The 24,155-nt window shown below is 40.4% G+C and overlaps 2 protein-coding genes across 2 annotated transcripts in view; one reads left to right on the forward strand and one right to left on the reverse strand.

The window, feature by feature from the left end:
• Positions 1-418: 418 nt before the first annotated feature.
• Apex2 (apurinic/apyrimidinic endodeoxyribonuclease 2) lies at positions 419-10,264 on the reverse strand. Its single transcript, XM_026407431.2, has 6 exons — positions 10,045-10,264; positions 9,059-9,142; positions 8,234-8,414; positions 7,579-7,725; positions 6,680-6,749; positions 419-1,901 (listed from the first exon to the last, which is right to left on the reverse strand). Exons 1-6 carry the CDS (start codon positions 10,199-10,201, stop codon positions 984-986), a joined length of 1,557 nt encoding a protein of 518 aa, XP_026263216.1. The 5' UTR covers positions 10,202-10,264; the 3' UTR covers positions 419-983.
• Positions 10,265-16,815: 6,551 nt separating this feature from the next.
• Positions 16,816-24,155, forward strand: part of Pfkfb1 (6-phosphofructo-2-kinase/fructose-2,6-biphosphatase 1) — a 49,902-nt gene continuing 42,562 nt past the window's right edge. Inside the window, exon 1 of the mRNA XM_026407396.2 lies at positions 16,816-17,186. Within this exon, the coding sequence (XP_026263181.1) occupies positions 17,090-17,186 (97 nt within the window). The 5' untranslated portion in view covers positions 16,816-17,089. The remainder of the gene's footprint in view (positions 17,187-24,155) is intronic.

Raw genomic sequence — 24,155 nt, forward strand, 5'->3', positions numbered from 1 at the left:
CCAAATATCACTTGTTATTCTGACCACCCCACTTCACTGACAAGGAAACCCAGATGTGGAAAGAGGAAAGAAATGCCTCATATAAAATGGTTTTTCCAATGGTTTCAGCAAAAATCCAGGGATTGACTCTTCACTTGTAGGCCTGAAATCTGGGGCCCTATAAAGCTAGGAGATGGTAGATCCTCACTAAACTGCCTAGAATGAAAGAATAGTTCCCCAGAACTGCTTTCAGCAGTGCAGGGAACCACTACAGCCCAGCATTGCTCTTCTTCCTCCCCACTTCCATTATATTAGGCTACAAGCATCTGGCAAACCCAGTTCTGAGATGGCTTCTTTAACTCAACTTTCTGAGCACATCCAAAATTTTCACTCAATGTAGTACACTGAATTTTTTAAAAAACAGACTTTATTTTGAACATATTTCCCCGCAAGAAAAGAAGAGGTTTTTAAATCACAACTTTCTAGGGCAGCTGGTTCTCATGAACTTCTGACAGGAAGGTAGGAAGTGGGGTGAGTGACTGGGTCACAGCACTAAGGCACAAGAAGCTCACAAACAAGGACGTAGGCAGGAAGACAGAGGGAGAGAGACCTTGGAGGAGGAAGAGGAAGTTGAGGTAGAGGGAGGGACACCTTGGGGGAGGAAAAGAATGAGAAGGAAGACAAAGAAGAAAGAGGAGGCCTGGCATGGTGGTGCCTGCCTGTAATCCCAGTGGCTCAGGAGGCTGAGGCAGGAGAATCACAAATTCAAAGCTAGCCTCAGCAAAAGTGAGGTACTAAGCAATCAGTGAGACCCTGTCTTTAAATAAAATACAAAATAGGGCTGGGGATGTGGCTCAGTAGTTGAGTGCTCCTGAGTTCAATCCCTGGAACACCACCCCCCCCCCAAAAAAAAAAGAAGAGAAGGAAGGGAAGCAAGGAGGCCTTAGGGAAGAAGGCAGCATAGAATGGGTGATCATGCCAGATATCCCTAGGTCTCCATGGGTTCAACTGGGCTTGCTCCAGAGAAAGAAGTTGCAGCGGGAGGAAGGGTCACTGGGAGGACCCCGGGGCCTGGCACACATGTAAAAGTGGCGGCCCAGGTTGGGTCCTGGCTTTTTTACAGTTCGCATCACACATGGTTCCCTGTGGCCACTGCAGGGGGGCATGGGTGAAGGTCCCCCAAGCACAGACTTCCAGAATGAGGTCCGTAACTCCTTTTCTTCCTTACTCTCTGAGTGCTTGGCCTGCCCTTCTACCTCTCTGGCTATCACCTCCTCTTCTAGTGTCTTTGGGGTTGTGAGGTTGTTCACCAGAGGCAAGCTAAGCAGCTCCAATTCAGGAGAAGTTTTGGAATGGCTGGAGGAGGGCTGGAAGTAGTTCATCAGGTTTGTCTGGCCTCTTCTGGAATTAGCCTGACTTGGCCGAGGCCTGGTTGAGCGCACACGGACTTTGTTTTGCTGCTTCTGTACCTGTGTTTGATTGCTGAGCCGCAGCGCTGACTTTTCCAACACAGGTTCTTGTTCACGAGGAACTAGGAAGCGGAGAATCTTGAGCTGGGTACCTGCAAACTCAGGGAGAAAGCGGGTGCACAGAGGAGGGCACTGTTTTGCAGGCACAGAGGACACATTCAAGGTGGCACCCACAGGGCAGTGGTCAGAGCCCATCACCTCAGGTAGCAGGAAGGAGTTCTGGAAGGTATCTATTACCAGGGTCCTATCCCCCAGCACATAGTCAAGCCTAGAACCATAGTTGAGATGTCGGGCACCACTAACCACGGACCAGCAGGTGAAGGCCCTCTCCTGCTTTGGTTGGAAATAGCGGTAGCTATCAATGAAGGGCCCTCCATGGGATCCAGCCTGGCACCCCAGGTTACTGAGTAAGCCGTCCATCCATTTGCGTCCTGGGTCCTCTTCAAAGCATTCCTAGATACCCAGAAATGGAAAATCTGGTTGTTCCAAAAAAAGACTACTGCTCAAGGTCACACACTTGAGAACTGGTAGAGTTGGGATTTGTTTTCTAATTTTCTGATTTCCCCCCATACCATGGTACACTTACCTTGCACTGGTCCATAAATGTCAAATCTGAAAGTCTGTTGTTTTCTTAATCTAAACAATTCCCAGAAATGCTTTTTGAAAGAATGGAAAATAGGAAAAATAGTTGCCTCTAGGGAGTAGTGGGGCAGAGATTAGGAGTTAAAGAATGTTGGCTTTTCCTTTAAACCCTCTGGCACTATTTGGTTTATCTTGTGTGGGTCAAAACTCTCACTGACCATCCCTTCCTCCTGAAGTCAGAGTCCATAGAGATCCATGTCTGACTACTTCCTTTGGCTCTGATCCCTGATCTATCCATTCATCTATCTAATCTACCCACTCACACATTCAATACAACAATGTTCACAGAATACTTATTTTGTCTCAGGCATGAAGCTAGGACAAAAGTAGATCTAGTCCTGGGGATGAAGGAGGCTTCCTTTTGGTAAATGACCTGGAGCTGAGATGTGAAAACCAAGTCGAAATAACCTAGGCAGAGAGGGCTCCAAGTTCTGAGAGCAGCCTCTATGATGGGCCTGTGAAGGGAAGATCAGATGGGGGACACCAGTAGAAGACAGCCACCATAGTCCATGCAAGCTAGAGATAATAGTCACTTGGACCAAGGTGGTGCTAAAGGAGGCAGAAAAAATAAATTGAGATGATTTGGAGGTAGAATCAATAGTACTAACTCACCAACTGAATGTAGGAAAGAAGGTAAAGAAGGACAGTAAGAGCATAGTTTCCAATAGGATAATAGTGCCATTTAGAGACAAGAAGATTAGAAGAACCATTCTGCTGGAAAGCAGACATGTTCTGCCATTTTGAATACTGCCTTTGTCGTCTGAGCTGGTAGTTCTCTTTTCTTGGAAGAAAGAAAGAAGGAAGTGCACTAGAAACATCTAGGATAGCCCTGAAATAAGTTGAGAAGGCATAAAGGTATACAATACTATCACAGGAAGTTGAAAGAACTGACTAAGTAAATTACTGTTGAAAAACAAAGCAGGGAGGAACTGAAGCCTTGTACTCCGTAATGTTTACCCCTGTACCCACCATACCACCACCACCACCACCATTCTCTCATTACTTCAGTTCTGCTCATTTTCCCAGCTGAGAGCCATATCCACGTTTGTGTTTCTCTCCTGCAAACTAATAAGAGATTTTCCTAGAGCCCCTTTCTGAGCCAAGTACAGGGATGAGTAACTGTACCAGCACTGATGACCTCTGTGATATCATGATACATATATTTTGGTTTTCACCTCTGGGTCCTGGCTCATTAACTCACTTCTAAAGATGTCAACAGAAAGTAGAATTTCTCTTCCCCAAGGTAGGTCATAGAAACTGATCTTCTTAGCCTTCAGCTAGCCATTAAGGAATTCTATGACCTGTCTTTGTATAATAATAGGCCATAAGACCCTCATGCCAGAGGGGTCCTGCCTGAACCAGAAAGGAAGGAATGCTAAGAATCTGAATGTCAAGGCTTTGTTGAGTTTCCCCACCCTATCTTTTAGCAATCATGCCTATGCAATGAAGTCTTCATAAAACCCCAAAAGGACAGGGTTCAGAAAGCTTCTAGACAGTTGAACATGTGGAAGCTTGCAGGAAGGTGAATAGGAACTTATCCACATGCTAAGAGAATGGCATACTATTAAGTCCACAAGAATGGAAGTTCCTGGGACTCTTCCAAAACACACCCCATATATTTCATCATCATACTGCTTACTTGTAAGCTTTAAAATATCTTTTATAGTAAACCAGTAAATGTAAGTATAGTGTTTGCCTGAGATCTATGAGCTGCTCTAGCAAATTAATGGAATTTAAGGAGGGTGTTGGGAGAATTTCAATTTATAGCCAGTTAGTCAGGAGTTCTGGAGGCCCAGACCTATGACTGGTTCTGAAGCAGGGCAGTCTTGTGGACTCTCCCTCAACATGTAGGATTTGAGACTATCTCCAGGTAGATAGTACTGTAATTGAACTGGAATAGAGTACACCCACCTGGTGCCCACTGTTGCAGAAATGCTTGCTTGCTTACTGGTAGGGAAAAATCCCCACACTCTTTCCCCCACTCCCATATGTTTTAAGGTTACTGAAATCTTCTGTGCTGATTGTTGTGGTGTGAGAACACAAGAAAAACAGGCAGTTTGTCCAACAAAGAAACACTGTACATGAAGAAGGCCAAGACAAGAAGTGGCTTATACATTCAAGCCTGGCAGCATAATAAAGTCACCCCGGGGGCTTTTAAAGCATACCACTATCTGGGCCCATACCTAAGAAATTCTGATTTCATTGTTCTAGAGTGGTGTTAATGCATTGATATTTTTGTCCAACTATGCAGCCAGGGATTATGAACCACTGGCCTAGAATTAGAAATGAGAGGGTCATGTAAGAAAAAAGCTAGAAGGGAAGGTATGACCACCAATTTGGGGCATAGTAAGAAAAGCCAGAATGATAACAGTTTTTGCAAAGGAAAGAGACATCTGTCTGGAGTAGACAGAGTGTGAATGGAAAATGAGTATGGAAATGAAGATAGGGCATAGATCAGAAGGTGCCTGAATGCCTGTTCTTAATGTTTTCTCTGCATTACAGAGATAGATAACTGGTATTGAAGGTTCATAAGGAGGAAAGACAATGCATTAGGAAAATGATATGAAGACAATGGGAGAGTCAAGGCCCTAAAAGGGTGGCCCCACTTGCACCTCACTTCACATAAACTCTCACAAGAATAGGACTTGCAGGTCTCCATGTACACCAAGCACCTTCTCAATTTGAAACCTTTGCCCACATTGGAATGGTTTTCTCTCCTTACCCCAAAACTCCATTCTTATCTGTTAAGATCCAGCTACTTATAGCAGCCTGTCCTAATGTCCAAGCTCACCCAGGAATCCCATCTCTGGGTTCCCCTAGCCTCCTGAGCTGCCATCTCTGCCTGAGCCTTGAGAATATCACTCCACAAATTGGCTGGCCACTTGTCTACAGCCCATCAAAACACTGAGAAGCCAAGAGCTGGATATGACTCACAACTAAGTTCCCAGCACATAGTGCAGGACCAGACAAGGGCAGGGTCAGTAATGTCTGTCAAATGAAGGAACAATCCTCAGTACTTTTAGAATCAGATTTCAACAGGACTATATCAAACAAAAAAGCTTCTACCCAGGAAATGAAACAATAAACAGAATAAAGAGAATAAAGAGACAACCTCCAGAATGGGAAGAAATAATTGCACACTATTCAACTAACATGAGACTAATATTTAGAATGTATAAGGAACTTCAAAAACTCGACAACAAAAAACAAACAAAAAATCTGATTCAAAAATTGGCAAATAACCCGAACAAACATTTCTCAAAAGAAGACATACAAATGGTCAATAAGTATATGGAAAATAATCAATATCACTAAGTATCAGGGAAATGTGAATCAAAACCACAATGAGATACCATCTTACTCCAGTTAGAATGGCTATGATCAAAAGGACAAAAAATAATAGATGCTGGTGAGAATGAAGAGAAAGACAAAGTCTCATACACTGTTGGTACCAATGTACATTAGTACAGCCACTGTGGAAAACAGTATGGAGTTCCCTCAAAAAGTTTAAAATCAGGGGCTGGGGTTATAGCTCAGTGGTAGAGCACTTGCCTCACATGAGTGAGGCCCTGGGTTCAATCCTCAGCACCACATAAAAATAAACAAATAAAAAATAAAGAATATTGTGTCCATCTGCAATAAAAATATTTTTTTAAAAAGTTTAAAACCAAACAGCCATGACTGAGTACTCCTACTTCTACGTATATATCCAAAGGAAATGAAATCAGTATGTCAAAGACACATCTGTACTCCCAAGTTCATTGAAGCATTATTCATGATAGCCAAGAAATGAAATCAATCTAGGTGTCTATTGATGGATAAATTAAAAAAAAAACACACACACAGTGCCAGGCATTGTGGTACACACCTATAATCCCAGCAACTCAGGAGGCTGAGGCAGGAGGATTGCAAGTTCAAAGCCAGCCTCAGCAAATTAGTGAGAACCTGTTTCTAAATAAAAATTGGGCTGGGGATATAGCTCAATCTCCAGTATAAAAAAAGAAAGAAACCATACTACACATATAAAATGGAATACTATTTAGCCATAAAAGAGTGAAATTCTATCATTTGCAGCAAATGGGATGGAACTGAAAGACATCATAAAGATAAGCCAAGCACAGAGAGACAAATGATTTCATGTGGAAGCTAAAAATGTTGATCTCATAATCAACTGGTTGCCAGAGTCTGAAAAGGGAAGGGGAGAAAGGGAAAGCAAAGGGCTACTTAATAAGCTCACAGTTTGATAGAAGGATAATATTCTAGGGTTCTGTAGTATAGTGGAGTGACTATAGTTAGCAACTATTTATTATGTATTTAAAACTAGGTAGTAGAAAGGATTTGAATGGTCCCAACACAAAGAAACAAAACTTTGTGGTGATAGATATGCTAATAATCCTGATTTGGTCATTATATTTTGTATATATGTATGAGCATATCATATAAATGTGTATAATTAAGTGCCAATTAAAAACACAGAAGAAGAGTATTTCACAAAAGAAGCTGCCCCTAGGGCCAAGAACTCAGCATTGGCTGGCTGAGTGAATAGAATCACAGTCAGGAAGAGGGCCAGAGACTAGAGGGACTCTTACCAGGTTGACTGCATCACAGTGGTCAATGCGGCGGTGGGCTGTATTCAGGTCACCCAAAATGATCACATGGCTGAAAAACACAAGGTGGGGTTGTCAAGTGGGCATTCAAGAAAAGGGGAGCAGTTGTCCTGAACCATATTTTTTTTCCTAAGCCTAAGGGCTCAGATAGGCCAAGCTATCTACCTCTGACACCATGCCACAACCTGAATTCCTCTACAGCTGACCAACCAAATTCTGTGCTCCAAAGGTGACAGTGCTGTTTGACATGAGCACCTCAATCATGTCTACCTAATGCCATCTTTGTTGTACTTCAAAACTCAACTCAGGTAACACTTCCTCTAGGAAGCACCCCTTGATTACACTAACCCACCTTCACTTTCCTGTCCTTCCCAGGAACAAGACTTTCATTTGCTTCCAGGCACTATTACCACCCTCATCTCATTTCATCCTTAAAACTATTCTGTGAAGTGGGCTTTCATACACTCATTTGACAAATGGGGAGAGGTAGGGATAGCCTTGGTATTCATAGGAGGAGCAAGGATATGTGTTTAGAATATAAAACTCATGGGCTGGGGTTGTGGCTCAATGGGAGAGCACTTGCCTTGATGTGTGAGGCACTGGGTTCGATTCTCAGCACCACATATAAATAAATGAATACAATAAAGGTCCATCAACAACTACAAAATATTTTTTTTAAAAATATAAAGCTCGTGTTTGTGTCCCTTTACCTTGTACACACAGCTCTTAAGAGAGCAAGGCTTATTCAGGTGGGCATAGTGATGTCTGCAACTAGGCTTTGAAGGAACAGAAAGACTGTATATACCTTCCAATGGAGCATGACACAAGGTTGGGCACCCAGGACAAACTCAAAGAAGCCTTGCTGCCCAGATTTCCAGTACCTGCCAGCTGCCAAGAGGGCTTCTGCTCGGATCTGCAGCAAACGATAGAAGCGCATCTTAAAGGTCAGCCGCTCAGGCTTCCCAGGGTCTGCGTGGGGGCAGTACACGTTGATAAGGGTCAAGGTCCTCTCTTTTCCTTTCCAAGTGCTGGGGAGACGAGAAAACCTCAAAAAGGGTCAGTTTCAAGGCTTCCCCCACCACACCACATGGCTTCTACTTAATGGTTATCCACAGGATAGAAGAAAAGGATTAGAAAAACACTGAACTCAGAGGACTTGGGGACTGACTACAGGTGAGTCAAGGAAAGGGGCATGTAGGATGCCAACCAAGTAAACCAGGTGACAATGCTATCGTTCATTAAAACAGGATACCCAGAAAGCGAGCAACGTGGGTTTGGTATTGGCTATGTTGTTTTTGGGGTGCCTGTAGTAGTAAAAGGGCTGGATTTCCAGGCCAGTCCCCCACTGTGAGAACTCAAGGCTCATAATGGTACATAATTTGCCAGGGTCACATAATGAGCAGCCCAGTCACAACTAGAGTCCAGAAAAGGCAAGTTTGGGAACTTTTCTATAATGAATGCATGCTTATAAAGTGAGCTCTCCACATAAAGACTAGAACCAGCAATGCTCAGTGGCAGGGGGATATGGGCTATTACCGGATCTTGTGCTGTGTAAGGACGGCCCGGCCCTCACTATCCAGAGCTCGGAGCTCCTCTTGTGTGAACTCATCCGTGTTTCCATAACAACCCACATCCGGATTCTGGGTGGCAAACAAGCCACTCAGGCCTTCTTCAGCAGCCACTGGGGTAGCGCTGTCCTTACAGAAAGTAGCTACACCTGGGGACAAAGAAGATATCTGAACAGGACTGGCAACCAACAGTCTGTTGTGCAGCCTGTCTCATTCCAATTGTTCCCACAAAAGTTACCTGATACTCTTCATAAAATGTGGCTCACTATTCTTTTAAGGCATTGACAAATTCTCCCAACTCAAGAGCCATGGATGGTTCCCTAGAATGTGGGGCAATTTAATACCTCAGAGCCTCAGTTCCTTCATCTAAAAAGCCACAAAATAATAACAGCTAATGTTCTAATTATTTTACAGGGACATATGGTAACTGCTCTTAAGTTATTATGTATTATTATTATCACATGGATTACCTTCCTAGTTTTCCAGTTGAGAATTCTGAGGCACAAAGAGATAGTCTTTCCAGAGGGTACACAGGGAGTGAACCATAACTTGAACCCAGGCAGTCAGGATCCAGAGCTCACAAAAATAATCACCACACAATTGTACTTATTGTACAACAAGATAATTTTATACATAAAAATACACTTCACGTAACTTAAATTTTATGGGGCTTTAGCTCTTTGGACTAAAAATCTAAATTTCTTATTACCTTCTCAACAAATATTAGAAACCCTTTCTTCTTACCTGCCTCTATCACTAACACTAATTTAAAATCCCCCCAAACCCAATTTACCAGAATAGCCACTTCGGCTGCGGCTGAAGCTGAAATAGGAGTTATAGCCCTCAACGATAGCCAGGGGCTCTGTCAGCACATCCCCTGAAAAAAAGTATAACATTAAGTCAAAGGTAAAACTAGGACCCAGAACACAAAAAGGCCTGAAATTACAGTTGTAGGCTAATAGTATTGGCACACATCAGAACCAGCGTTTGAAGGAAAAATGAAGTATCTATGATCAAAGAATCTAGAAAGGTAGAAGAGTCAGAGAGGGAATTATATCAATATCAGAAGGTAGGGAAGTGGGGACAGCCCATGAAGTAGAAGGTGGAGAATTAGTGAGTGGGGAGTGAATCAAAACTAAGCCTAGGGGTCTAAATGATGGAAAGGAGCTAGGAGTGGGAAATGGGAACATGGAAAAGGAAAATGGGAATCTGAACTGCGGTGTAGGAAGATAGGAAAATAGCAGATCTGAAATGGTGATGATGAAAGAAGAAATTAGGGATCCTGAGGGAGTGGGGGAAAGGAAATTAGGTCTAAACTTGGGGTGGGAAATGAGGTGGAGATGAGGGTTGGAGTAAATAAAGGGAACTGGAGGTCTGTGGTGGAGAAAATTATAAAGTATGAACAAGAGGCAAAGATGGGGTGGGAATTAGAGAGGGACAGAGAACTGAGGGGTCTGCCTTGGGGGTTAGAGATGGACAGTGCATAGGAGGGGGAATTCAAAGGGCTGAGTTGGGGCAGTAGAATTAGTGGGAATCTGAGTGGATTTGGGGATTTCACAGGCGAGGCAATTAAAGTCCCGTAGAGGACAGGAGATGGGAGTGGGAATTAGGGGATCTAGCTGGGATAGACAACGGTGGTTAGAAGGGAAAAAGATTCTGAGCTGGGTTTAAAGGACTCTAAGTACGGGGAAGTGGGAGAGTGAAATGAGATAGAACAGAGGACAAAAGTTAGCGGGAAAATAAGAATATGGTAAGGATTTTGGATTATTGAGTGCTCACTAGTCACTTTGGTCTCCTGGAGACAGACAATATCAGCATCCAGTTCATCCAAAATGCGTCTCATGGCCATGGAGGTACTGTTGCTGGTTTCCTGGCACACCACCCCTTGCAGGGGACTTCGGATTCCATTTATGTTCCAGCTCACAATGCGCAACATCCTAGTAAACTGCAATACCTCCGCCACATCCCGCGTCTAAGGAGCGGGCAAACTGCTTGGCGCTCGGAAGTCAGTTAGACCGCGCGTTTGCGCGTGCGTTTGCGCAGGCGTTCCTGTCCGTGCCACGGAAGAACTTGCCGCACGTCTGGCGGGGCTTTGAGTCCCGCAGTTCTCATTGGCCAGAGACGTAACTACGCGCACAGCGAAGGGGCGGGGCGAACGAACGCTAAGAAAGAATGAATGGCGGAAAGCAGGTCCGCGTTTGGGTTCCTAACTCCTCTGGCCGCGCCCTGGCCCCGGACGTTTGCGTCTGACTGTGTTTCTCCTTTATTCAAAAGTTCCCTTGGTGCTTCCGGTTACTTAAGAATGGGATGTCGCCACTTTTTAGGCGGGAAACTCCTTGGACCCGCTCACTGGCCTAAGCCCCACCCCCAGCACAGCAGATAGCCCACCTAAGAGCCCTTTTGGCTTTGGCACTTGCGCCCTGGGAGTTGCAGACGCCCTGTGTTTGCACGCTCCAGGGATGAAGGGAACTTCACGGTTGGAGGAGAGAGCGCTAAGAGCTTCTCTACTGAGAAAATATTTTAGTAGGATGACCTCTGGCATTATTGAGGCAGAAGGCAGGGGGAGACTGTCTCAAATCCGCCCTGTGCCTAATTTGTCTTGTGTCTCAGAGAGTCCAGAAGAATGTGGCCAGACGTGTACTTGCTCTTGGCTCCATTTGTCAGATGAAAATTAATTGAGGCCCAGAACATTTAAGCTCCGAAGCAGCACTGTCTCTGTCCCCTGATGCAGCTGTGTTTGTCCTGTATACATCATCTCTTTCATTCCCGGGTAAACCTTGGAAGGGATGTAGAAGTTGAGTGAATTCACTTCAGTCTCACAGAAGTGATAGAGCCAGGATTCAACCTCTTCCTTAATCAGGTCAAGAATTACTTTTCTAAGTAAGATTTTATGGACTACACACCTATCACCGAAGTCTTCCCCTGGGTCCCCACAGCACTCTATGTTCATGCTGTCACAGCATTTATCCCAATCAGCAGCTATCATTGATTTCTATTTCTGTTGCCATTAGACTGCCAGCAACTCTAGAGCAATGACATATGTATGAGTCATCTTGTTAGCTCCATTTCCTATTACTGGACACAGTATATCTTAGAGGGGATTGAATATTTGTTAGACGAATGAACAAAGGGCAACAGCAACAGGTTCATTTTTTTTTTTGAGAGCACAAAAACAGAAGTGATACACATGCTTAATATCCAGGGGGAAATATAACATTGTATTTTTTAGGTTTCTTATCCAGAATTGCAACATAGTTATTTTTTCCACAGAATTTTACAGTCTTAAAGACATCATCTTCTGTGGCTGCAAAAAAAAAGACCTAGCAAACTGCTTTTCCTCCCAGAGGACTTAAAGTTTACCTACTACTTGTTGCCATCAGAAAAGAGCTCTGTAATTAAAATGTGTGTGAGTATGTGTGTTGTGTTTGTGCATACGCGTGCGCATCTTGAGCTTTTTCATGCTTTGGGATTTGCTGATTTAGTATTGAGTCCCAGGAGTGGGATAACTAGGACAAAGGAAATGAACATTTTTATTGCTCTTGCTTCATATTGCTAAATTTCTTTCCAGTAAGGAATTGTGCCCATTTACACTCAAGACTGATCTGAAACTCAGCCCCAAGGAAAGCCAGATCTTGCTTGTCTCAATAGCTGGTTTTAATTTCCCCATTCTGTCGTGGCTTGTTAATATTAGTTCTGACCTTTCGGGCAAGGTGAACACATGGTTGGACTGAAGAGAAAAGGCTCAGGAACTCCTTTGGCACTACAACAGCTGATATTTCAACAGAGTGTACACTACACCCCTTAACAAGGGTGCTTCCTCAGCCTTCCCAGGAACCGACGAACATCTCCAGGTTTCCTCTTTGATGCCACCCACTGGACCTGCTTTGGGGGGTCTGTAAATGCAAGAGAACTGAGTGTTGGATTATTAAGGATGGAAGAAAAAACCTCTAAGAGAACAGGTAGGTGAGAAGGAAAAGTAGAGAGGAGTTACACAAATCTAAATCCATTCTTTGGGCTCAATGGAAAGTTTTGTTTGCAAGGTGTTTGTTTGAGGTATGCATTAAATGGTATGAGAGAGTTGGGAAAAAACGATTTCTATATCTAAACTATCTGTATTTTTAATCTACTTTTACCTGAATTTGTAGGACAGCGACCTAAAGGGCAATTCCCTAGCACCATTAGAAGTATCTCCAACTTAGTCTAGTACAGTTTTGAATGAAATGTGTGATAGAGATATCTCTTCCCTCTCCTATAGTATATAAAGTAGGGTTGATTTGCTGTGACAATTTGAACAAACTTTCTAGTTTCTCCAGGTGTCAATAGCTCATCAATAAAATGGAAATTAAAGTCTTTAGCCTACTTCCCTTAGAAGGTTGCCTGAAGATCAAGAGGGGCAAAAGGACATGATCCAAAGCTCTTTGGAAACATTTTAGGATTTTCGTACTCTGTGTGAAATTAGTTATCATGCTTTTTATATAGCATCTACAGGCAATACAACCCACAAATCTCTAACTGCTTTTCTCCCTCAGTGACTATAGTGTATGGAGAGTTACTCCTAGGACTAGGATGCAGTGAGCTTTGGGTCCCAAGCATGGGGCTGAAAATAGGGGGATGGTGGCCAGGGCAGAGTCTGCAAAGGAAGTGGATCATAGGCTACTGCCACAGAAGGCCTGATATGTATTCATACATACACATCTAACCTGCAAGTATGTGGCTAACCTCCCCCTCAGACTTCTAGTCTCCCACAAATTCATCCATACACACATTCCAATAATTATCAATTGTGATTTTATTGCCCATCAGTACTTTCTTGCTACTTTAAGTAGGATTCCTTCCTAACTCAGTACTTGGCAGAGGGGTGTCAGGGTCTGTGGATCTCTGGAAATCACATTGTATATTTTCTTCCCTAAAGATAGCTACATTTGGACTTTATGGCTGAGCACTCAGTTTTGAGTAAGAATCTGATACTGATTAAACCCTATCCCTGCAACCAATTCATTAGACCCTCTCAGATGGGGCTTTATTCTTTTGTTTATTCTGTTCTGCACCATTCGAGGTTGAGAGACATTTCTAGATGCCACATTCTACCTTTTAACAAGTCAGTTCTCCCATCCATTACCCTACACAGCTCTTTGTTTTAACACTTACAGATGTGTATCTCATCTAGGGCAGAAAAATGTAGACTGTACCAATATTCATTGAGCAAATGTTTCCTCTGTGCTAGGGCCTGAGCTGGACACTGGAAATATATCACCAGGGTTCAGTTCCCATCTTCATGGATCCCACAGTCCAGCATGAAAGCAGATGAAGAAAACAGTGGGGATAATTGCTCAGATAGATGGAGACACATGGGCAATATGAGAACTAAAGACAAAACCTCTCCCAAGGATCCAGAGTCAACTTCCCAAAGGAGATGAATGTTGAATCAAACCTTGAAGAGTGAGTTGGATTTCATTAAGAATGGAATGGAAGGAAGGTATTCCAGGATACCCAGAGATAAGGGGAAAAGCCCAGAAATAGGAAAGTACATGGTATATTTTGGGTCCCAGTGTGTCAGTCAATGAAATTTAAATGTGGATGTTTAAGGGAAATATGGTTAGATAGGTAGGTTGGTGCTTAAATTAGAAGAGGTTTTAAGGTCCAGCTGAGGATTTTCCATAAAGCTTGTTTATTTCTCCTTCTGGAGTCAGAATTGGTAATAATGGTAAAAAGTCTTATAGTTAGTTTCAGATAATATTAAATTTGAGTTTTCAAGCCTAGACCCCAAGTTTATCCTTTCAGACCTTGTCAAAAATCCACTAGCCACCCATCTCAGATTTCCTGCTACTAAAATTATCTTCCTGCCTCTTGGCAGGTTCATAAGGACAGAATTGTAAACATAAAAAACATATTCATGTGACTGACTAGATTACCTTGGACAGTCCACTTCACCTCCCTAGATTTTAGTTTCCTTGTCATGTGAATCAGGATGTGTGTAAGGAATAAATAGGATAAAGGATATGTTATTGTCTCATGGGCAATTGAATACATATGCAAAAGAGTTATTATTAGTTTTTAGCATTAACAGAGTTTTACCAATTAGTAATTAATTGGTAATTATTAGGATTAGGAGAGTTGTATCTCTTCCAAAGTCTGTCTCTGAGACTCTACAAATTCTAATCTAATCTGTAAGGCTACATTTTTAAAATGTCTAATTTTTATTGACACATAATTGTACATATTTATGGAGTATAATGATATTTCAATACATGTATACAATGTGCAATTCTAAGATCAGGATAATTGGCATATCTATCACCACAAAAATTTATCATTTCTTTGTGTTAGGAACATTCAAAATCCTTTCTACTACCTATTTTGACATGCACAATTAATTGTTGTCAACCATAGACAACAGTGTGCTATAGAACATTAGAAGTTATTCATCCTATCCAACTGCATCCTGTACCTTTTAACCAATCTCTCTCTATCCCACTCCCCTTCTTAGGCTCTGGTAATCAGTGTTCTACTCTCAACTTTTTGAGATCAACTTTTTAGTTTCTGCATATAGGTGAGAACATGCTGTATTTGTTTTTCCATGCCTGATGTAGTTCACTTAACATCATGCAAAATACCACATTCTTAAATCAAGCTAGCTTGATCAATTAACCAAAGAAAATCCCTGGAGTGGGAGAACTTAGGTTCCCACTGTTCTACTCATGACTTGATGACTGATTCTCTTTCTTTTTTAAAAAATTTTTTTAGTTATAGTTGAACACAATATCTTTATTTTATTTATTTATTTTTATGTGGTGCTGAGGATTGAACCCTGTGCCTGCACCAACTAGATGAGCACTCTACTGCTGAGCCACAATCCCAACCCCTTGGCCATTGATTTTCTATGTGATCTTAGAAAACCATTTTCCTTCTCTAGACCTCAGTTTGTTTGTTTTCACCTGAGAAGATGAGATGAAATGATCTATATGTGGCATCTCAACTTTAACATAAGTCTTTACATAAAACCAAAAAGGTATAAATGAAATCATCTTTCTATTTGATTCTCAGGAGCTCTTTATATCATAAATGTTAACTCATTTCCATAATATTGTAAGTTTCCTTTACTAATAAAAGTCACAGATTAGTCTAAGTGATTAATCATTTACTTCATAAAGGCAATAACAGTATTATTGAGCATTTTCCAGATGCCTTACACATATTAGTGTATTAAATCTTCAATAACCCTAAGGGACTAGTTACTCTTATCATTCCCATATTCCAGATGGAAAAAAAAAACTGAGACACTGAAACATTTATCTGTTCAGTGTCTCATAGGCAGAAGTAAGAATCCACTCAGGTAATGTGGCTGTAGAGCCCATTGCTCTTAATCACTGTTATCCACTGTAGATCCATTTAGATATGTGGGCCCTGATGTTGAAATTCTGGTATGATTTATACACGGCAGCTGGAGGAAATCTAACCCTTGTGTAGACTAAGGCTCTGAGAATGTATTTTAGGGAACTTCTTAAAAGGCAAAGTGGAGCTGGGGAGCATTTGAGGGCAGAGATTGGAGATTTCAACCCCCAAGTGGTTGCTCTTGTGTAGCCCAGCTCAGTAGAAGAAAGTTGAACTTCCTAATAGCCAATCACTGGAGGTTCATCAGGGGGTGGGAAGGTTGCAAAAGAATGAAGTAAGAGCATGCTTGGACATATTCCAGGTAGGCTGTGCAGTTACATGAGTTCTACAGATAAAAGTCTCAAAATAACCAAGGGGAAACAGGGAAAGCAGGCCCTGTGAAGGGAAGAAATTTGGATGTGATGGTTCTGGCCTATGAATTTGTTCTATTTAGAGGACATTGCTTTTTTCTACCCATGCTCACCCTACTGCAGCCTCTACCCTCCAAAGCCTTGACTTACATGAAAAACTTTAGCCAGGTTGTTGAGCAGATAATAATGTCTTTATCCCTAGGGCATCTCATGGCAGCTGTCAGCCATGTGAGCAGTGCTTACCATGTCTCCCTTCAGCAATGGCTGTACTCACTTCTCTTCTTGAGGTGTCAGTTTTACTGTGATTTGTTTAGCCTTGGCTAGGGAGAGTATAAAAATGATCAGATAGTGCCCATCTCTCCAAGAGTGTCATAGGCATCATATTTTAGGAGGAAAAGGCTCTGTGACAGGGAATCCAACAGTATTTAGGCGAAGACAAGGGTTGAGATGCCATTTTGGGTGGGGTGACCTGTGAGGTAGTGAATATTCCACTTCCAGTTTGCCTTTTTCATTTGAGACTTGGTGTTTGTGCTTTTGTTCTTTGGGGCCTTGAATTTCTGATGTGGATCTTTGTTTTTGAGTTGGAGCTTGACATTTTACTTCAGACCAATTTTTTAATTTCAAAGCTAATACCTCTACCTCCATCATCTTTGCTTTGCTATTTCACACAGGATGCAAGCACATGATCTTTGGTCTTTTATTTGCATACTCTACTAGTCCTGACTTCATTGGCGGGAAGTGACTGGCCAGACCTGGGCTGTCTTGCTGGCTGCCTTCCTTGCTGGACTCCCAACTTATCTCCTATGTACACAGCCCTTGGAGTTCAGAAGCCTCTGCTGACTTCTGCCCAACCTCTAGCTCTCAGCACCCAAGCCCCCCCTGGTATACACAGGAGCAGAGGCAGGCTAGGATAAAGAAGAGGGCCTGGAGACAGGTGGTGAGAGGCTCAAAAGCCCAGTGTGCCTTCATTCCAGCCCTGTCCATCTGCTGCTGTGACAACATCACAGAAAAGACAACTAGGAAGATAGAAAGTGAGGCTTGATACCTTGTGAGCAGTGGTGTCATTAACTGTGACATCTAAGATGTCTCGAGAGATGGGAGAGCTCACCCAAACCAGGTTGCAGAAGATCTGGATTCCACACAGCAGTGGCAGCAGCAGGCTGCAACGGCGAAGGGGCTGTAAGTGGGGTTTACTTCTGTGGGCTCAATGTGGTGGCAATAGAGTGGGTATAGAAGAGCAAAGGATGCCTGACATCCACTCACACCTTAACCTGAACGTTGGAATGGATGAACAGCTGAATGAAATAACTGTAGGATAACAAGCAGCCAATGTCAGGAGAGGTGAGGAAAGAGAGAAGAATAAGGATTAGATAAAGACCATCTTGATCACAGGGATCTTTGACTAGAAACTTCTCCTTTTGTATGTAAAGCTTATTTGTAATGTTTCATGTTTGGAATTTGAGGTTTCTAGTTTGGGACTTTTCAGTGCTATTCTGGAATAGTTCATTTTGGTTTGTTCTGTGATGTGTCTGGAAATTGGTCTTGTTTGATTATGCCCAGGTGAAATAAGGTGATGGTTCCTGGCATCATTTCCCATAGGACAGGTGCTGGATACACAATCATACCCTCTCATTGGCCAGCATCACTCCTCCCCTTTCACAGGCCTCTTCTAAGAAATCTATACCTGACTGGGCTGAGAAAGGCTGAGTGTCTCACTCTCATATTGCCTTCTTGGCACATACAGACCCTCTCCCTACTCCGTTTGAGGGAAAACATATGCAGTCTCTCAGGACAAGCCTACTGATGCAGTGTGTTTACTTTGAAATTTTAAGAAGGAGCATGGACAAAGGAGAAGCAAACAAAACCTGTAAATAAACTTTTTAAACTGTGGTATACCGTTTTCTTATAGATAAGGTGTTTTCATCGCAAGTATTATGGCCTAAGGAGCCAGAAGGTGGGTGAAGATAAGGCAGCTGTGGACTGTGAGACCCAGACATCTCAAGGACCAGATGAGCAGGCTTCCACATTCCCAATGCTAGAGGCATTCTAGGCTCTGGGTTATTGGGGGAGCAGTAGTTGCTTAGAGGGTCCAGGAAGATAATGTGCATTAAATATAGTGTGTAGGATGTAAGGTATGGATGGAGGAATAAGGAAGAACAAACCAGCTAAATCAGCAATTTCACTTACTCATCTGGAGATCTAGGAGCCTGGATGAGACAGAACTTCATTCCAACTATATTCCTGGGGACTCTTGTCTTTCAGGTTGGAGTGATAATATACATTCATCACCTGATATAGTCTCTGTCCTATAGAAGATACAAAATCAATATGTGCTCACTTTAGTTCTGAGTCTCACTTTCCTCAGCTATAACACAGAACTAATACCTACCTCTTAGTGTTGCTGGGATGATTTACTGATTCAGAGGTTTCGGATACAAGATTGGCCAGGTTTCACTCCCATTTTTTCCACTTCTTCCCTCTGTGACTTTGGCTAAATCTCAACCTGTCTGTGCTCCTATTTCCTGACTTATAAAATTAAGTTACTAATAGTATTGTTGTAAAATTGGATAAATGAAAGCATGTAATGTGCTTAGAAGTGTTCAGCACTTAGTATGCAATCAATATAATGTTATTATTTAAATAAGAATTTGGTTATATGGTTATTATTAACCACTATATCCCCAGCATCAAGCCCTGAACCTGGCACATAGCAGATACCCAGTAAATAATCACTGCTACTTCCACTCTGCCATTCACCATAATCAGCTATGAAGCTCTGTGTATACAACACATTTACTCTTTAATGATTGACTGAATTTTACCAGACCACAAATGCCAAAAAATTTGGATGATGGTTGCCAAGTCCTGTCCCAAGCAGTGTCTGTCTCACTTCTGATTCTGGGGAGGCCAGGCTATTTGACCCCAGAAAAGTCAGAGTCAGAAAGGAATGCTTGGAGCATTCTCTCTAGAAGACATGCAATCACTTAATGATGTTCTGAGTATTGATTGCATCAGCATGTGTAAAGGGTTTGAAAAATTGTGTGTTATTTTCTCATCCAACATATGTTTATGTGAGCCACCTATGTAATGGGTTTTGCAGCTTGTTTATTCACCTTGCTGTGTACAATTACATTTTGTAAATATCCTGCAGTTTATCCATCTTACTGTTGATGAGCATTTAGGTAGTTTTTAGTTTGGGGTTATGAACAATAGTGCAATGGACATTCTTGTACATCCTGTTAGAGCAAGGTCCTCCATCTTGTCCTTCTTACAGAGTGTCTTAGCTATTCTTGGCCTGTTGCTCTTCCCCATATATTTTGGAATCAGATTTTCAAGCTACACACACAGACAAAACTTTTAGGAATTTGATTGTAATTACATTCAATCTGTAAATAAATTTGAGAGTTAACATCTTTGTTTAGGCATTTCTAAACATAGTATGTCTTTCTATGTAGTTAGTCTTTTTTATGTTATTTAAGTGACATTTTATAATTTAATCTACAGTGGACTTGCATATCATTCAAGTTTATGTTCTTGCTGATTTTTGTTGCGATGGTAAAAATACCTTTTTAGAAATTAATTTTATGGCAGGTTGATACTAATGTACATAAGTTTAATTTTTTTCTTATATACCAAATTCATAACTAGCAAACTTGCTACAATTTTTTATGAGTTTTAGTAATTTGTATGTGTCAGTTTTCATCTCCCCCCTCTAATCCTTTTTTTTTTAAAAAAATCTCTTTTTCTTGTATTTCTACACTGCCAAGACCTTCCACATCCAACAATGCATAGTACAGTTTTGAATAGAAATGTTAATACTGCATAAACATGTTCAGAGGTTAAAAAAAAGAAGTGTTAATACTGCAAGTTCTTATGTTGATCCTGATTTTAATGGGAGTGCTTTTAAAGTTTCACCACTGAGCAAATTTGAATTTTTTTGGTAGATATCATTTAACATGTTAAGGAATTTCCCATTTATTCCTAGTTTGCCAGTATAGTTTTTAAAAGATGAGTGGATGATGAATTTTATTAACATGTTTTCTGGATCTTCTGAGATGACATGATGATTTTCTATGTTAACCTGTTAATATGGTTCATTGCATTAGAATTTTTCTTATGTTAAACTAATCTTACAGTCCTGGGATAAATAAAAAACTTTTAGTCAGTTCAATAAAATTTTGTTCAGGGAGGAGACTGGCCTGCAATTTTTCCATTCTCATGTTGTTCTGTCTGATTTTGGTGTCAAGGTTATACTAACCTCATGCAATGGGGTGAGAACTATTTTCTTTCATTCCATTCCCTGACAGTTTGTCCAAGGAACTATCTGTTCCTCAAATATTTGGCAGAACTTCCAGGTAAACCAATCTGGGCCTGGCATCTTCTTTAAAATTTTAACAGATACAATTACTTTAATAGGGAATCATTTCAGTTTGCTATTTCTACTTAAGTTATACTTGTTAAGTTATGGTTTTCTAGGAATTTCTGTATTTCACATTAGTTTTCTAACTTATTTGTGTAAAGTTCTTATATTTGTATCTGTTAATCTGCTCTTATATCATCTCTTTTTTTGTTCTTACACTATTTGTGGTTTTTTTTTCTGTTGATAAATCTTGCCAGAAGTTTTACCTGTCCTCACATTTGGTGTTCATTGGAAGGAAGCCTATAATTCCAATAGAGGGATATGTATAGTTTTAAAAATATATTTTATTTATTTACAGTGCTGGTGATCAAACCTAGTGCCTCAGACATGCTAGCCAAGCACTTTTCTATTGAACTACACCCCCAGCCCAATATTTAACTGATAGACACACACAAAAAACATTAAACTTGTACATATTATTGGGGTACAATGTGATGTTCAATACATGTATAACATTGTGTGATGTTTATATCCAATTGAACCTATCTGTCTCCTCAAATATTTATCATTCTTTGTGTTGAAAGCTTTCACAATCCTTTCTTCTACCCTGTGCAGTGTAGTACTTTTAGAGTTTCTTGCTCCTGTCTAATTATAGCTTAGTGCTCATTGATCAAACTTTTTCCATTCCCCTACACTGTCCCAGCTGGGATAGTAACCACCATTCTACCCTTAACTTCTGTGAGATCAACCTTTTTAGATTCTACATATGAGTAAGATCATATAACACTTATCTTTCTGTGTCTAACATATTTCACTAAACATAATGATCTTCAGTTCCATTCATGTTGTCAGAAATGACAAGATTTTATTATTTTTATGGCTGAATAGTATATATGTATATGTACATTTTCTTTATCCATTCATGAGGGGTTGTTTCTATTTAATCACTGTTGTGACTAGTGCTACAGTGAACATGGGAGTGCAGATGTCTCTTCAGCAAACTGATATTATTTCCTATGGATAAATGCCAGTAGTGGGATTGCAGGATCATATAGTAGTTCTATTATTAATTATTTTTTTGGTACTAGGGTTGGAACCCAGGGCCTTGCACATGCTAGGCAAGTACTCTACCACTTAGCTACATCCCCAGCCTCTATCTTTAATTTTTGAGGTGATTTTAATTTCTATGAATGGATACTAGTAGTGGGATTGCTTGATCATATAGTAGTTCTATTTTCAATTTTTTAGGAACTTCCATATTGTTTTCCATAATGGCTACACTAATGTACATTCCTACCAACCATATACAAGGGTTCCCTTTTCTCTATGTCCTCACCAGCACTTGTTTTCTTTAGACATTTGGGTACTTGTTATTCTTACTGGGGTGAGGTGAGATCTCATTGTAGTTTTGATTTGTATTTCTCTGATAATTAGAGAAGTTGAACATTTTTTCATGTGCCTGTTGGCCATTTGTTTGATAAATATCTTTGTTTGATAAATATCTTTGATAAATATATTTATCTTTTGATAAATATCTACTTTGATTTATTGCCCATTTTAATAGCTTTTTTGTTATTGCGTTTTTAGAGTTCCTTATATATTCTGGATATCAACCTCTTGTCAAATGTATATATTGTGAATATTTTCTCCCATTCTGTAAATTGCTTCTGTACTCTGTTGAGTGCTTCCATTACTGTGCAGAAGCTTTTTAGTTTTATGTAATTCTATTTGGCTATTTTTACTTCAGTTTCCTGTGTTTTGAGAATTTTGTCCAAAAAATTCTTGCTCATTCCAATCTCCTAAATAATTTCTCCTGTTTTATCCTAGTTGTGTAATAGTTTCAGGTCTTACATTTAAATTTTAATCCATTTTTAGTTGTTTTGTTTTTGTATCTGGTGAGAAAGAGATGTTTAGTTCCATTCTTCTGCATATGGATATCCCATTTTCCCCATTACCATATTGAAAATATTGTCCTTTCTCCAGTGTCTGTTCTTAGCATCTTTGTTGAAGATCAGTTAGCTATAGATGTGTGGGTTTGCTTCTAGGCTCTCTATTCTGTTGCTCTTGTCTATGTGTCTGTTTTAATGCCAATAACATGCTGTTTTGATTATTGCAGCTTCATAATATGCTTTAAATCAAGTAGGATAATGTTGCCTGCTTTTTTCATCCTGCTCAGAATGGCTTTGGCAATAATCTTATTTGTTTTGTTCCATATAAATCTTAAAATTAATTTTTTCTAGTTCTGAAAAGAATGTCATTAATATTTTGATAGGGGCCTGGTGATCCCAGCCACTCAGGAGGCTGAGGCAGTAGAATTGGGAATATAAAGCCAGCCTCAGAAACTTAGCCAGGCACTAAGCAACTTAGCAAGAACCTATCTCTAAATAAAATATTAAAAAGGGCTGGGGATGTGGGTTAGTGGTTGAACACCCTTGAGTTTAATCCCTGGTACCAAAAAAAAAAGTATTCTGATAGGGGTTGCATTGAATCTATAAATTGCTTTGGGTAGTATGGACATTTCAACAGTCTTGATTCTTCTAATGCATTGGAATACATTGGGGAATGGGACAGTTTTGTTTTTGTTTTTTGGCCATAAGTTGCTTGATACTGGAAGATCTGAAAAGATCTGGTGAGGAATAGAGTGAGTGCATGCCATAATGGCAAAAAAAAAAAAAAAAAAAAAAAAAAGCTATCCTTTTATTTTTAACCAATCTCAGTCTTTTTATTCAAAATGTATTTTGTGTTTTTATCCATTCTGATACCTCTGTCTTAATGGTCTATCTAGATCATTTACATTTAAAGGAGTATTGATACAGGTGGATCAAAATATACCACCTTTAATGTTTTTTTCTACCCATTACATTTGTTCTTTTTTTTCGGCCTTCTCTGGTTTTAAAATGGGCATTCCATGTGATTCAGTTCTATTTCTTCTCTTGTTAGTTACATTTCCTTTTCTAATCCTTTTAAATAATGCTTTTGCTATTGGTGATTGAACCCAGGACCATATGCATGCTAGCAAGCACTCTACCACTGAGCTATACTCCAATCCCGCCAATTTTTTTTTTTTTTAATGATTACTGTCTTAGCCTGTTTTGTACTATTATAACAAAATGCCTGAGACTGGGGAATTTATAAAAAGCAAAAATTTATTTTCTCACACTTATAAAGGCTGGGAGGTACAAGATCAAGGCACTAATGAGTTTGATTATCTATTGAGGGCTGTTATCTGCTTTCAAGATTGTGACTTGTTGCTTCATCCTCCAGAGTGGAAGAACACTGTGCACTCACACAGTTGAAGGTAGAAGGAAAAGAAATATTGCTTGAAACCTCTCTTATAAAGGTCTTAAGCCTATTCACAAGGAGAGCAGCCCTCATGACCTAATAACCATTTGAAGGACTTATTTTTTAATACAATCTCATTGGCCATTAAGTGTCAATACCTGAATTTTGGAAGGCGGATCTTCACACTATAGCAGCTGCCCTAGCAATATATACTTTTAAATAATTTGAATTCATCATCAAATAGCAATACCACTTCATGTGTAGAGTAAGTGCTTTATACCCAAGTATTCCCAATTCCTCCATCCTTTCCTTTGGGACATTGCTGGTATTCATTTCACTTATCCATATAGAATCATTGCTGCTATTATTGCTTTTAAAAAGAATTACCTTTTATATCAATTATGAATATGAAACATTAGATTTTACCTCCATTTGTTTATTTCCAACTCTCTTCTTTATGTAGATCCAAATTTTCTGAGCTATGTCATTTTCACTTTACATAAAGA

Source organism: Urocitellus parryii, chromosome X (genome assembly GCF_045843805.1).
Source record: "Urocitellus parryii isolate mUroPar1 chromosome X, mUroPar1.hap1, whole genome shotgun sequence".
Classification (NCBI taxonomy): Eukaryota; Metazoa; Chordata; class Mammalia; order Rodentia; family Sciuridae; genus Urocitellus; species Urocitellus parryii.

Bases quoted from the DNA above. Each gene is read 5' to 3' on its own strand.
- Apex2 (XM_026407431.2), bottom strand. From the start codon at position 10,201: ATGTTGCGCATTGTGAGCTGGAACATAAATGGAATCCGAAGTCCCCTG. The intron at 9,143-10,044 runs GTGAGCACTCAA...ACTTTTTTTCAG, and splicing joins CCAGGAGACCAAAGTGACTA to GGGATGTGCTGACAGAGCCC. The intron at 1,902-6,679 runs GTAAGAGTCCCT...CTGGGTATCTAG, and splicing joins ACTGTGATGCAGTCAACCTG to GAATGCTTTGAAGAGGACCC.